General features: G+C 35.7%; 2 protein-coding genes across 11 annotated transcripts; one reads left to right on the top strand and one right to left on the bottom strand.

Moving 5' to 3' along the window:
• The first annotated feature begins 377 nt into the window (after positions 1-377).
• On the top strand, positions 378-4,792 carry LOC147380418 (vacuolar cation/proton exchanger 1-like). Of its 10 annotated transcripts, none has more exons than XM_086431744.1 (7): positions 378-889; positions 967-1,106; positions 1,196-1,369; positions 3,448-3,515; positions 3,619-3,659; positions 3,768-3,928; positions 4,017-4,792. In XM_086431744.1, the coding sequence occupies exons 3-7, from the start codon at positions 1,259-1,261 to the stop codon at positions 4,242-4,244; spliced, it is 609 nt and encodes a 202-aa protein (XP_086287870.1). In that variant the 5' UTR covers positions 378-889; positions 967-1,106; positions 1,196-1,258; the 3' UTR covers positions 4,245-4,792. The 10 variants fall into 10 exon arrangements, with proteins under 10 accessions (XP_086287870.1, XP_086287872.1, XP_086287871.1 ...); XM_086431746.1 differs by adding an exon at positions 1,434-1,596 and having other exon boundaries at positions 378-1,106; XM_086431745.1 differs by having other exon boundaries at positions 378-1,106; positions 1,199-1,369.
• A 5,618-nt stretch (positions 4,793-10,410) lies between these two features.
• On the bottom strand, positions 10,411-10,698 carry LOC147380417 (auxin-responsive protein SAUR22-like). Its single transcript, XM_086431720.1, has one exon. The coding sequence runs from the start codon at positions 10,696-10,698 to the stop codon at positions 10,411-10,413; it is 288 nt and encodes a 95-aa protein (XP_086287846.1).
• Positions 10,699-12,675: the final 1,977 nt, after the last annotated feature.

The following is a 12,675-nucleotide window of genomic DNA, read 5'->3' as shown; positions in this document are numbered from 1 at the left end:
CCATTTGAGAAATACAGCTTATTGTGGGCCTACATGAATTCATACAATAGACAAAGCACTTGCTGATTTTGATTTTGAACATATAAAAAGCTGGACCTTCGAATTGAACACATGTTTGTGACACTAAATTAAAGGTGATTTTGACATTCTACTTGGGATTTTGGTGTATATTTGAGATAACCGTTGAAATTTCAAACTGGGTTCATACACTACCTCAAAAATGTTAAATTCGTTGTTATTGTAGCGTTAAATTTGGCGGCCCAAGACCACCGTTTATTTTTAGTGGCCCAAAACCCAATTTTAAGCCCAAGAATAAATTTCGACAGCCTTGACCCAACGAACCACCGATTTTTTTTTTTCTTGTAACAAAAGAAAAAAAAAACCTTTTAACGTCTTAACAGTCTTCCTTCTTAGTCATTTCAGAGGAAATCAGATCGAAGAAAATTGCAGACGAATCAGATCTCTCACTCTCACCACGTCCCTCAATCTCCCATTTCGGATCGATTGAGAGCACCGAACGAGATATATCTCTCTGTAACTAAGAAAGTTTTTCTATTATTTTAATGGTGGCTTCTCTTTTGCTCTGGAATTCATCCATGGAGAACAAAGTGGAAGAATCGAAGCGGATTACTGAGAACAAAGGTTTGGAAGAGAGGATTACGAAAGTAGAGACTACGAAGTCGAGAGGGAGAAAGAGCAGTAAAACCTCACAGAAGAAACTTCCCCAGAGAGGATTAGGTGTTGCTTAGCTGGAGCGATTAAGGTTACAAGAAAGGTTGAAGAAGATGCCAGAGGTCGATCAAGTTCAAACAGCTTAGAATCTCTATCCTCGGTTCCAGTTCTTCCCATTTTTAGATCCGAAGAACGAAGTTTTAGATTCGTTCACAAGGTTCGCTCCTGTGAACTATGGTCAGCCAAGCTCGCATTCGCAGTCTTTTGGATTTCAGCCGTATAATGGATTTGCAGGTGGGGTTACCGGTTGCTCCGGTGGAAATTCGTTGTTTCCAGGTCAGTTTCAGGTGGATGGATTACGGATCACGTCTCAAGAGCTCTCTTCAACCCAAAATATCCATTGTTTGTCCGATCGTTGCGATATCTGTCTTAAGGTGAGAATTAGGGTTTCGGAACAAAACATTTTCTTTCTTCCTTTCAATCTTTCTGTTATTAATTTTTTTTGTGTTGTTTTCATGTATAGAAGAAGCATATCAATGGCTAGAATTCAGGTTTTAATGGAGGGAGAACCCAATATACGGAGAAGATGATGCCGATTGACTGTGATTTTCTCGGATTGAATCTTGGACGAAACAACAACGTTGATGGATTTAAAGGTGTTAGGCGTGCTTATCATTCTGGATTGACTGTTGATGAGGTAAATTTTCAATCTCTCTCTCTCTCTCTAAATTTCTGAGATTGTTAATGGAAATTAATGGCAGGAAGTGGAGGTAGTAGCGGTTCATAGAAAGGGAAAGTCTGTGGGTGGCAGTAGTGTTTTAATGGAGTATGAATTCTTCCCTCACAAAGGTGGCAGTAGCAGCTCTTTTAACAATGAATCCTCCATTACAGAAGCAGGAGGAGCAGCATATGCTGCAATCATGGGTGAAGCTTCTTCATCATCTAATACTAATTTGATTGATTTGTCTCTCAAGCTTTCTTGTTAGAAACTTAAGAGAGGTATTAAAGAAACTTACCTATATGCTTTCAGTTTTTTTTGTTCTTGCTTGAGTTAATCCAACTGAACCAAATCCAAAACACACTTTTGGTCTGCTGCGTGGGTACTCTGTTCCAATAATGTGGATATCCCTGTGGTACTCTGTTATTGATCTGCTGCATGGGTACTCTGTTCCAACAACTTGCATTTGAGTAACTAAGTTGGATCTTTCAACTTTGACTGCAGTTTACTCTTAATTGGTCTAGTAAGGTCATTTATTGATTGGCATATGGTTTAAAGTTTTGTTTTATGTTGGAATGTATTGTATTATGTCCATAGCTTAGTATTGGTTTAAGTCTCAAATTAGATTAAAAATTTAAGTACCCATTTGAGAATTGAAATCAATGGTTATCCTTAATTTTTAACGGTATTAGAAGTCCAACATCATTAGTTCATAGAAGTCTACTGATTTGATAAACTACCGATGAGATCATTGAGATAAAATTTTAAGGGTGTCTCGTCCCTGAATCTCCGTAAAATTTCTGTACTATTTACTTACAAAAATTTATTGACATTGTACTTGAGCTGTATTGTTTGTATGACGAGAGATTTATGGCTTATTACGGACTGCTAATATTGTTGTATCATTGACATTGTAAGCTAAATGTTATCGAAGTCAAGTTCATGAGGACTGCTAATATTTTTGGCTTATTGCGTTTTGTTATTGTATTTTACTCCTATTTTTAGTATTTATGTTATTAAATCTGTAAATGTTGCTTTGGCAGATTCATTGGTTCTCTAGTTTCAATTCTTTCATGATGGTTATCTTTCTCATTGGCTTGGTATCAATGATATTGATGCAAACACTTAGAAATGACTATGCAAAATATGCTCGAGAACATGATGATCTGGAGACACTGGTGACACTCCACTTTTGTTTCAATTTTTTTTTTTTTAATTATTTGTTGTTCATCTTGTCGGAAACTTGTAATAAATGGGTGATTATTTTCAACACATTGTTAGGAAAGAGATGTAAGTGAAGAGTCTGGTTGGAAACTTGTACATGGGGATGTTTTTCGTCGTCCTTGCAATTTGGTTGGCTAGGTCTCCACAGAAGAGAGATGTCCTTTTTTATTTTCTTTTAGATGTGTCATTGCCTATATAAATATTAATTTCTATACTTTAATAGTTTGAATTCATGGGGAAAAAATTCCCAAAACAGGAGAACATTCATTTTAGAGAAATTCACAATGAAGCACATTTTGAGGTTTGTGCCATCACTGTCAGTGTGGTTGGGGACATATGCGGGGCATTGGAGGAGGTGTTGCCTTACTGTGGTTGGTTCCCACTCATTTCATTCTTTCCTCCAACACTTCAAGCACTGCCACCACCACCACCACCACCACCACACCAACTCCCCCAACACTCTCCTTTGACCTCCTCCAACAGCACTTATCTTCCAAAAATTTTCCCTAAAGTTGATGAAGAAAATCATTTTTCTTAGGAAAGATGATTCTTTGTAATTTCTTGTGTTATTTGAACATTAGGTAATAATAGTTTGTTCTTTTGTTTGGCTAAGTGTGGCTGTTAATTAGCCGATAAGTGATAACAGAGAATAGCGACAGTAACTAGACTGAAATTTATATAAACTAGTAAATTAGCATCCCTCTTGTTGTTTCTTGTGTGTAGAGAGATTATTAGTTGAGCTAGTGTATTTACTCAGCTTACCCACTAAAAAAAGAGGTTAATTAGCATTTTTATTTTCCTAATGGGTCATTTTTATTCTTGTTTCCAAACAGCCATGGATATTTACTTTGAGTTTGCTTGGGCTTACTCCATTTGTTGAAAGAGTTAGCTTTCTCACTGAGTAAGTCTTCATTTTTGTTTTTATTTTTTGCTAATCAAGCAAAGAATTGTATGTTTAAATATAAATTTTGATTTTTTTTAATGGATTTTTGTTTAATTTTCTGTTACTTTTGCAGACAACTTGCGTATTATACTGGTCCAACAGGTATTTTCTACCAACACTCTCTCTCTTATTTTGGAAATTGAAATGGTGATTTATAATTCTTTGAATTTGCAATTGGGGAGCTTCTTAATGCAACATGTGGTAATGCAGCAGATCTAATAATAGCATTATTTGCTCCATATGATAGAAAAGTTGATGTGGTGAAGTACTCTCTCTTGGGTTCCATCATATCAAACCTTCTTCTTGTTCTTGGGACATCTCTCTTTTGTGGAGGCCTAGCCAATCTCAAAAAAGAACAAAAATATGATAGAGTAAGACCCATCACTAATCAATTCATCACAATTAAACCCAATTCATAGTTGTTTGTAATTTCATCACATGTCTTTATTGATTTAACAGAAGCAAGCCGACGTAAATTCACGACTCCTATTGCTCGGCTTGTTGTGCCACTTGCTGCCATTGATGTTCAGATACACAACTATTACAGCCAGTGAGACTATCGGCTCCACTCTCCTGTTTTCGAGGGCAAGTAGCATCGTCTTGTTGATTGTGTACATAGCTTATCTCTTCTTCCAATTGAAGACACATCGAATATATTCCTCCCTTTGTAGGTGGTGGGGAATCTAAGAAGACACTTAGACTATTCCTTTGCATCGGCATGGCACCCAGATGGGTGGATCCTTGCAAACGGAAATCAGGACACTACATGCAGGTTATGGGACATAAGGAATCTATCGCAATCCCTGGATGTACTTAAAGGAAGAATGGGTGCAATAAGAGGCATTAAGTTCACTTCAGATGGCAGGTTTATGGCCATGGCCGAACCGGCAGACTTTGTTCACATCTGTGATACGCAGTCTGGGTATAGCCAAAGACAGGAGATTGCAGGGATATCATCAGCCCAGACACTGAGGCTCCTTTTGTTGGAGTGGCAAGTCGTACCTATGGAAGCCTATTGGAATTTAACAAGCGTCGTAACCAATATCTGGACTCCATATTCTGACTAAACGCTTCTTTTTTTATATCAACCTTGTAATACTAATATAGGATATAAATAGATGTACATGTACATGTTTGCTAAGGTTGCAACCTGCCATAAGTAGGATTGAGGCCTGAATGTGTTTTGTGGTTAGGTTGAAATTAGAGGTGTTATCAAATTGGGCGAGTCCCAGTTGGGGACCAAATATGTTTTTTGAAAAGAATAGCCTATAGCGACGGTCGGAGACCGTAGCTAAAGGCTTAATATAATTTTTTTAAAAATAAAATACCCTATAGTGGCGGCCAATAGTGCTATCGCCATAAGTCCATATTTGCGACGGGGTTTCCTCTATAGCGACGGTCAGCGACCGTCGCTATATCCCTAAATTCTATGATTTTTAAACGTCGAATATTTTTTCGACAAGGTAAAATTCGTTGGACCAATTCGACGGTCAAGACTGTCGAATGGTCCCATAATTCGATGGTTTTGGGCCGTCGAATTTTGAAAATTTTCACGTAGTGATACTCCCTTGACTGCCAAATGCTGTGAGAGACAAACAGAAATGGACTAAATGATCCTCATCTTCTCACCTAAAATCCTTAGTTGCCCCTCCAAAGTCCAAAGCTTAAAGATGAGATGGATCCATGGACGTACCTCAATCTTGAGGGAACCACGTAAAATCTTTGCGTTTTATGTGTGTGATTGAACCTCTGTTTGTTTTCTTCTTTATTGCTCTTGAATCGTGTTCTCTACAATTTTTATCCTAGATGACTTTGCCAAATAAATCAATGGTTGAAGATGATGGGTTTTGAGGATTTTTTTTTTTTATTATCGGGTTTTGGGAGAAAAAAATATTTAGCATCATCATCATCATTATGATTATTTTCTTAACATATTGAGGAAATTGAGGAGCAATAAAGGGTTCTAGATTAATTACATCAAAATTTTGTCTTAAAGGTTGAAGATGATGGATTTTTTGTGGGGAAAATCAAGGGATTTTGTTAAGCTGATGTTCTTGTCATTACTTATCACATTAATGGTATCTCTTACCATGTATAATCTTTTGTTTATGAGAATAGGATGATTTTTGTCCTTATTTTGATTCAGATATAGTCTTTCATCATATGTATACAAGTTTATAATTGTATGACATCCCTGTACGCTAACTCTTATATATATATATATATATATGTGTGTGTATGTGTGTGTGTGTGTGTGTGTGTGTGTGTGTGTGTGTGTTTGAGCAAGAATTGTGGAAATTGGGGAGATTAATTGGTTTGAATGGGTGAATCCATCCCTCTATTACCTTCTAAGTTTGGCTACTATGCTATCCCCAAAGATAAAATCCAAGGCCACTGAATCAATAGATGTTCATCCCCATTTTCCTTAAATTGTTATTATGTGCACTCAAATCTTTCAAATGTAGTTTATGAAGAAACCTTAATATGGTGTCTATTGATTAGATACCTCATTAACTTGGAAAAATAGAATGGTTGGGAGAAACTGCGTGAAACTATATGTTGAGTTTAGTCTCACATCGGACGCTCATTGCCTTGTTCCTCTCCTTATAAGCTCCTGGGCCTCTCCACTCATTGCCAAGTGGTTATGAGTTGGGCCCCCAAATTTATCACTATAGATCGATTGCTTTCGGCAGATTTAAATAAATACATATCTTCGATTACTGTCAATGATGTCAAACAAATAGCTATTATTCTCTATTGGTTTGGAACAAGGTCATGGTGTGTACCATATGAACCAACATGTCCCTTTGAAATCTTAATCGAAATGAGCATGAAAAGATACAGTATGCATTCAGTTGAAAGAGAACAAAGGGCCAAATGATCACTTGTAAACTCAAGAACAATCTGCATGTAATATGGGCCAAACCCCATATCAAACCACGAAGGCAATTAAAGAAAAATAAAACATCCACATAACATTGCAATGTTTAATGTTGTTCGGCCATACTTATTGTTGTGTAAATGTCTTGTATTCTGTTGAGCTACGCAGAACTGTTGGGGTATGGAAAGGGCAATCGTGTAATATTTTCTTAAGAAATTTTCTATTTTTGGGGGTTTATGTTTTGGGGAGTTTTACTTGTTTTGGTAACTCTTGGTTTTAGAAATAGAGATCTCTCTAGGGTTGTAAAATGTATTAGAAAATAGTGATTGTTTTTGTTATGTTCTGTGGACATAGGCAAACTACCGAACCACGTAAATCCTTGTGTTTTGTGAAATTGTGTTATCTTTGCTATTTCAATTTTTTCTCACTTAAATCCATGGATGAGTTGAGAGCAATTCACCAACTTTGACCAATAAATCACAACTCAGGATTTCTCTTTACACTTCTCTTAGACCTCTAGAATCCTTAAGCCCTAGTTTTCTTGTTTGATTTCATTCTCTTTATGACCCCCAATTTGGGTACAAGTATACAGTACTTCCTCATGTACGATACAATATATCTATCACAACATTAACAAACAATATCACATGTGCTCGTTGTCATATTTTCTTCTATGTATAATAGATTCAAAGCACCCGTATTCCTCATGGCAGTGTTCAATTGGACAAAGGTCTCGAAAAATCTTTGGTGCTACTGCACCCCAAATGAAAAGTGTCTTTGAAAAATGACCTCAAAGGAACATGTGGTGAGGAGAGAGAGTTACTAGACTCCATCAAATTATTTCAAAGGATCGTCGACATGATTTTAAGTATCGAAGACATTAGTTTCTATTGAGTATGAGCTTTGACTCTCAAAATTATGCAATTATGTACAGAGCAAGAAACAGTCATCCATGGTAGCATACCAACTCTGTTATTAAAATAAAAAAATAAAAATAGAAGCTTGGAAGTTCTATTGCATTGCAGAAAAATTAGTTTCCAAGCATCACCTTATTAAACAAATTCAAGAAAATTTGACAAAAGAATCATAGCCCATCACTAATTCTATTGAATCATGTCTTTTTTTTTTTCCCTTAACAAAAAAAATGTGTGGGGGTTGTTAAGGAAACAACCACTCCTTTAAATAAATTAAAAAAAATCAGTAGTTTTCTATCCCTTCTCTCTCATGAGGAGTTTAAACGACAAGTGAGATCAACGAAGAAATCTTCGTTACATTGAATTGTGACCACCCATTGGATGATCAAACCCAAACTCTTCCTCAGCTCGACTTAGCAAGTCTTGGAATGAAGGATGGTTCAAATAGGCGATTGGAATCACATAGCGCTTCTTTTGGGTCTCCCCTATGTAAACTGCTAAGTGGCCTTTTGGAACAACTATGACGTCCAAAGTCAAAAGAGACCGTCGGAAAATTTTCTTAGCATGAACCCTCCCAAGCAAGTGGATACCCATGGCTTCTTTGAAAGAATTGATTTTAGAAGAATAAGGAGAATAAATAGAGTTTAAAGAGATTTGTTGAAGAATGAAAGCTTTAAGACTAGAGGGTTTGAAGACTTGGAATTGCATGATATAATCTAACCCATCTATGTATATATACATAGAGAAATATATGAAATGGTATGAAGGGGGTTCTATCCAATTTGGATTTAGTGGTGAAGAGACATATCTCATGAGGGTTCTCATGGTCTTGCATCCCCACTAATTATCAAGATTTGTGGAGTGGACACAATGTAGTTTCTTTTGTTGGAGTTTGAATATTCATGACCCACCATTTGAGAAATACAGTATATAAGAGGGCCTACATGAATTAATACAACAAACATGCACCTGCTTATTTGAATTTTGAACACATATATAACAAGCTGGACCTTTGTTTGTGACACTTAAGGTGATTTTGACATACTCCTTGGGGTTTTGGTATATATTTGAAAGACCCCCGGGTCTTCAAACTAGGATCATACTCCCTTGACTGCCGTATATGCTGAGAGAGATCGACCAATGGAAAGGGACTAAAAGACCCTCGTCTTCAACCTCTTACCAAAAATCCTTGTTGTTCCCCCAAAGCCAAGAGCGTGAAGACGAGATGAATCCTTTAATATCTGGGCAGTGTTGTAAGAATGGCCAAACAATGACAATGAGAAAAAAAAAATGGAATCTTTACTCTAGTAACTTGTGAAAAATAATTCAATGGTTGAAGACGACGAGTTTTTGGGGAAAATAAAGATTTATCATCATTATTATTTTTTTCTTAGTGTGTTTAGGAGATTGGGGAACAATAAAGAGTATCCAATTAAATAAAAAAAATTATCTTATAGGTTGAGGATGATTGATGTTTTGTGAGGAAAAGTCGAAGGGTTTTTGGGTAGCTTATGTTCTTGTCATTACTTATGACATTAATGGTATCTATTACCATGTACCATCTTTTGTTTATGGGAATAGGAGGATTTTTGTTCTTATTTCGATTCAGACATTGTTTTTCATCATGTTACAAGTTTATAATTGTTGAGTGTATATTTTACTCCACTCTCAGGTGAGTCATGCCCCAGTTAAGCCCCTTGACCCTCTTATATTCATAGTTCTCCCCTTCTCCAACATGTCTGTGTTTTGGACTAGTTGGTTGGTTAAAATGGTATTATAGCACTAGGCTCGTATGGGTCGTGGGTTTGAATCTTTCCACCCTTATGGGTGAGGGGGAGTGTTGAGTGTATATTTTCCTTCATTCTCGGACCCCAGTTAAGCCCCGTGACCCTCTTATATTCATAGTTCTCCCCTTCTCCGAAAGATCGGTCTTTTGGAATAGTTGGTTGGTTAACAATAATTATATGATATCCATGTAAGCTCAGTAGGATATATCTAAAGAAGGTAATTTTGTATTATCATCTTTGGTCATTAGTTTATGTTGAGTAGAGTAATTTGGATATTTTTAGCATATTGTGGGTTTAGTCCCACATTATTTACAAGTTACTTCTGTACTCAATTGTCCATCTGTATATAACAGCTTAGATCTCTTTATAATACATCAAATCAATAAAATTATTTCTTAATAGCATCATCTTTGTACTTATATTTTAGAATACAACAGACCCATTTTTTTTATAACAAAAAAGTTTGTAATTCTACCAATGTTTGAATTAACTTTGAAGATACTTGTAAAAAAAAATTCTCTAATACAGGAATGCCTCTTAAAAAATCAAATTAAAAAAAAAAAAAAAATACTAAAATCAATTTAGGAAAGAGAGAGGCTTGTTCTGATTTATGATGTTTCTGTCTGGCCAAACTTGTATCTATATGTAGACAAATGTCTCAAAAGAGATACCCATTCAGAAATGCTCATTGGAGGACCAATTGCGGCTCCAAACTCATTGGAGCCGTCGTAGGGAGGTGTCCTTTGAGCCTGAACCCATTCTCATTTGGTTTGGCCTATTCAGTACCCCCAAGGTACGCATCCAATTTGGGTAGGTTCCTCTACTTAAAAATTTTCTTTCTTTCTTTCTTTATATTTTATTTTTATATTAAAGCATTTAATTTTTTCTCATAAATGGCTGGAATTCTCAAAGAGAGTCTTGGTGTGAGGAATTCCAAATCTTATTTATTGAGTCTAAATTCTCTCTAAAATGAATTTTCACCATCTATTTGAAAATATGAGAACCAATAAGAAATCTTCCTCTAAAAAAAATTTGTAATCCATGTGAATTGCTCTAAAATATTCTTTATTACACTTCTACACATTAACACAACAATTACTACATATTTGTCATTGCTTATACATCATGATACTATGTGTGCTTGTACATCACTAACTCTGCATTGAATCATAATTTTTTTCCTTTACAAAAATTGGGTGGGGGTTGCTGAGGAAAACAACCACTCCTTTGAACCAAATCAGAAAGATAAGTATTTATATAACTCCTCTCTCTCACAAGTCAATCAAACGACAAGTGAGATCAACGAAGTCATCTTCATTGCATGGAATTGTTAGACCACCCATGAAATGATCAAACCCAAACTCTTCTTCGGCTCGTTTTAGTAAGTCTTGGAATGAAGGATGGTTCAGATAGGTTATTGGAATCACAAAGCGCATCTTTTGGGTCTTCCCGACGTAAACTGCTAAGTGCCCTTTTGGAACATCTATGGTTGCCGATGTCAGAAGAGACCGTCGAAAAATTTGCTTAGCATGAACAATCCCTGGAAAATGGATACCCATGGCTTCTTTGGAAAGTTTTTCTTAGAAGAATAATAACCCAATATAAATTTCAAATATTTGTAGAACTAGGAAAACTTAAAAGACCAGATAATTTGAAGACTTGGAATTGGATGAATTAATCTTTAGCTTATATAGATATATAAATATATATAGAGAGAGAAAGATAAGAAATGGTATAAAGGGATACTCTCAAATGTGGATTCAGTGGTGAAGAGACATATCTTATGAGGGTTCACATGGTTTTGCATCCCAACTCATTATCAAGATTTGTGGAGCAGAGGCAATTTGGGTTTTTTTTGTTGGAATTTGATTATTTCATGACCTACCATTTGACAAATACAGGAGGACCTACATGAATTTAAACAAACAGACAGCGGCACGTTCTAAATTGAACATTTAACAAACCGGAACCTTGGATTGAATGACATAATTGTGACTTATAAGAGTAGTTTTGACATACCCCATGGGATTTTGCAAGGTTTATATTTGAGAGACTATGGGTCTTCAAACTGAGAACATACTCCCTTGAATGTGGTTTTCTGTGAGAGACTAACATAAACGGACTAAAAGACCATCACACACACACTCCAAAAAAAAAAAAAAACATCGTATTAAACCTCTCAACCTAGAGATTGTATACGAGATGAATACTTCAATATCCCTACAATGTCGAGAGTTTTGAGTAAGGACTAGGAAGTACCAAATAAGTAAATGAGAAGAAAAGGAAAAGTTTTCTCCTAGATATTCTGAATAACAACCTGTTGAAGATAATGGATTTTTGCCAAAAATCAAGATTTATTATTATTATCAGCAGTAGTTAGTTAACTTACTACTACTATTTTTTTTTTTGTTGGGTGTGTAGGTGGGCGAGTTGAGAGGAAATAAGTGTTTCCAAATTTTTTTGGCAAAGTCCTTGTGAGGATTTTTGGCAAGCTTATGATCTTGTCAAAGTTCTTTTCATTACTTATCGCAATGGCATCTTGTACCATATAGTACTATTCAGACAAGGTTTTTCATCACATATGCAAGCTTATAGTTATAATTGTATGATGTCCATGCAAGCTTAATCAGATATCTCTAGAAGGAAATTTTAGTATCATGTTTGGTCATCAATTTATATTGATTAGAGTACTTTTGATACTTTAAACATATTTTGATTTGTGTCCCCCATTGCTTACAAGTACTTTTTTTTTACTTAATCGTTCCTCCATATAAAACACTTCAGATATTTTAAAACTATAGATCAATCCTTTCAATGATTTTAAATAAATAGCACATCGTTGATTCCTATCAATGGTTTCAAACAAATTAAAGTTTGCTTCTTTTTAGTTTGGCTCATGTTCATGAACTTGTACCATATGAACCAACCAACTCACCCATATGTCCCTTCGAAATCCTAGTCAAAGACCAAAAAGAAAAAGAAAGAAAGGACACCGAAATAACATAGCTTGATATAACATGGTTCAGCAAGTGCCTACATCCATTGATGAGTTCAGAGCAATTAACTAACCCTCACAATCCCTTTGACCTCTAGTTTGGGTATAAGTGTATAATACTTTCTGGTGTTTGGTACAAGACATTTGCGCAACATTAACAAACAATACCACATGGGCTAGTTGTCCTATTTTCTTTTATGTACAATAGCTTCGAAGCTCTCACATTACTCGTTGCAGGGTTGAATTGGACAAAGGTTTCAAAAAGTCTTTGGTGCTGCTGCACCTAAGTGAAAAGTGTCATTGAAAAATGATCTCAAGGAAACATAAGAGAGAGATAGAGAACATTGCTCAAGGCAAAACCATGTGAATCCACATGAAGTAGGTACAAGACCCCATCAAATTATTTCGAAGTATCATCGACACGATTTTAAATATCAAAGTCATTATTTTATATTGAGTATATATATCTGACTCTCAAAATTATGCAAGTATGTACAGAGAAAGAACCATTCATGATTCATCTATGGTAACATACCAACAC

Source organism: Akebia trifoliata, unplaced genomic scaffold (assembly GCF_017979445.1).
Source record: "Akebia trifoliata isolate Shusen 1 unplaced genomic scaffold, ASM1797944v1 Contig01415, whole genome shotgun sequence".
Lineage (NCBI taxonomy): Eukaryota > Viridiplantae > Streptophyta > Magnoliopsida > Ranunculales > Lardizabalaceae > Akebia > Akebia trifoliata.
The sequence above is the reverse complement of the archived record's forward strand: the minus strand, read 5'-3'. Positions and strand labels throughout refer to the sequence as shown.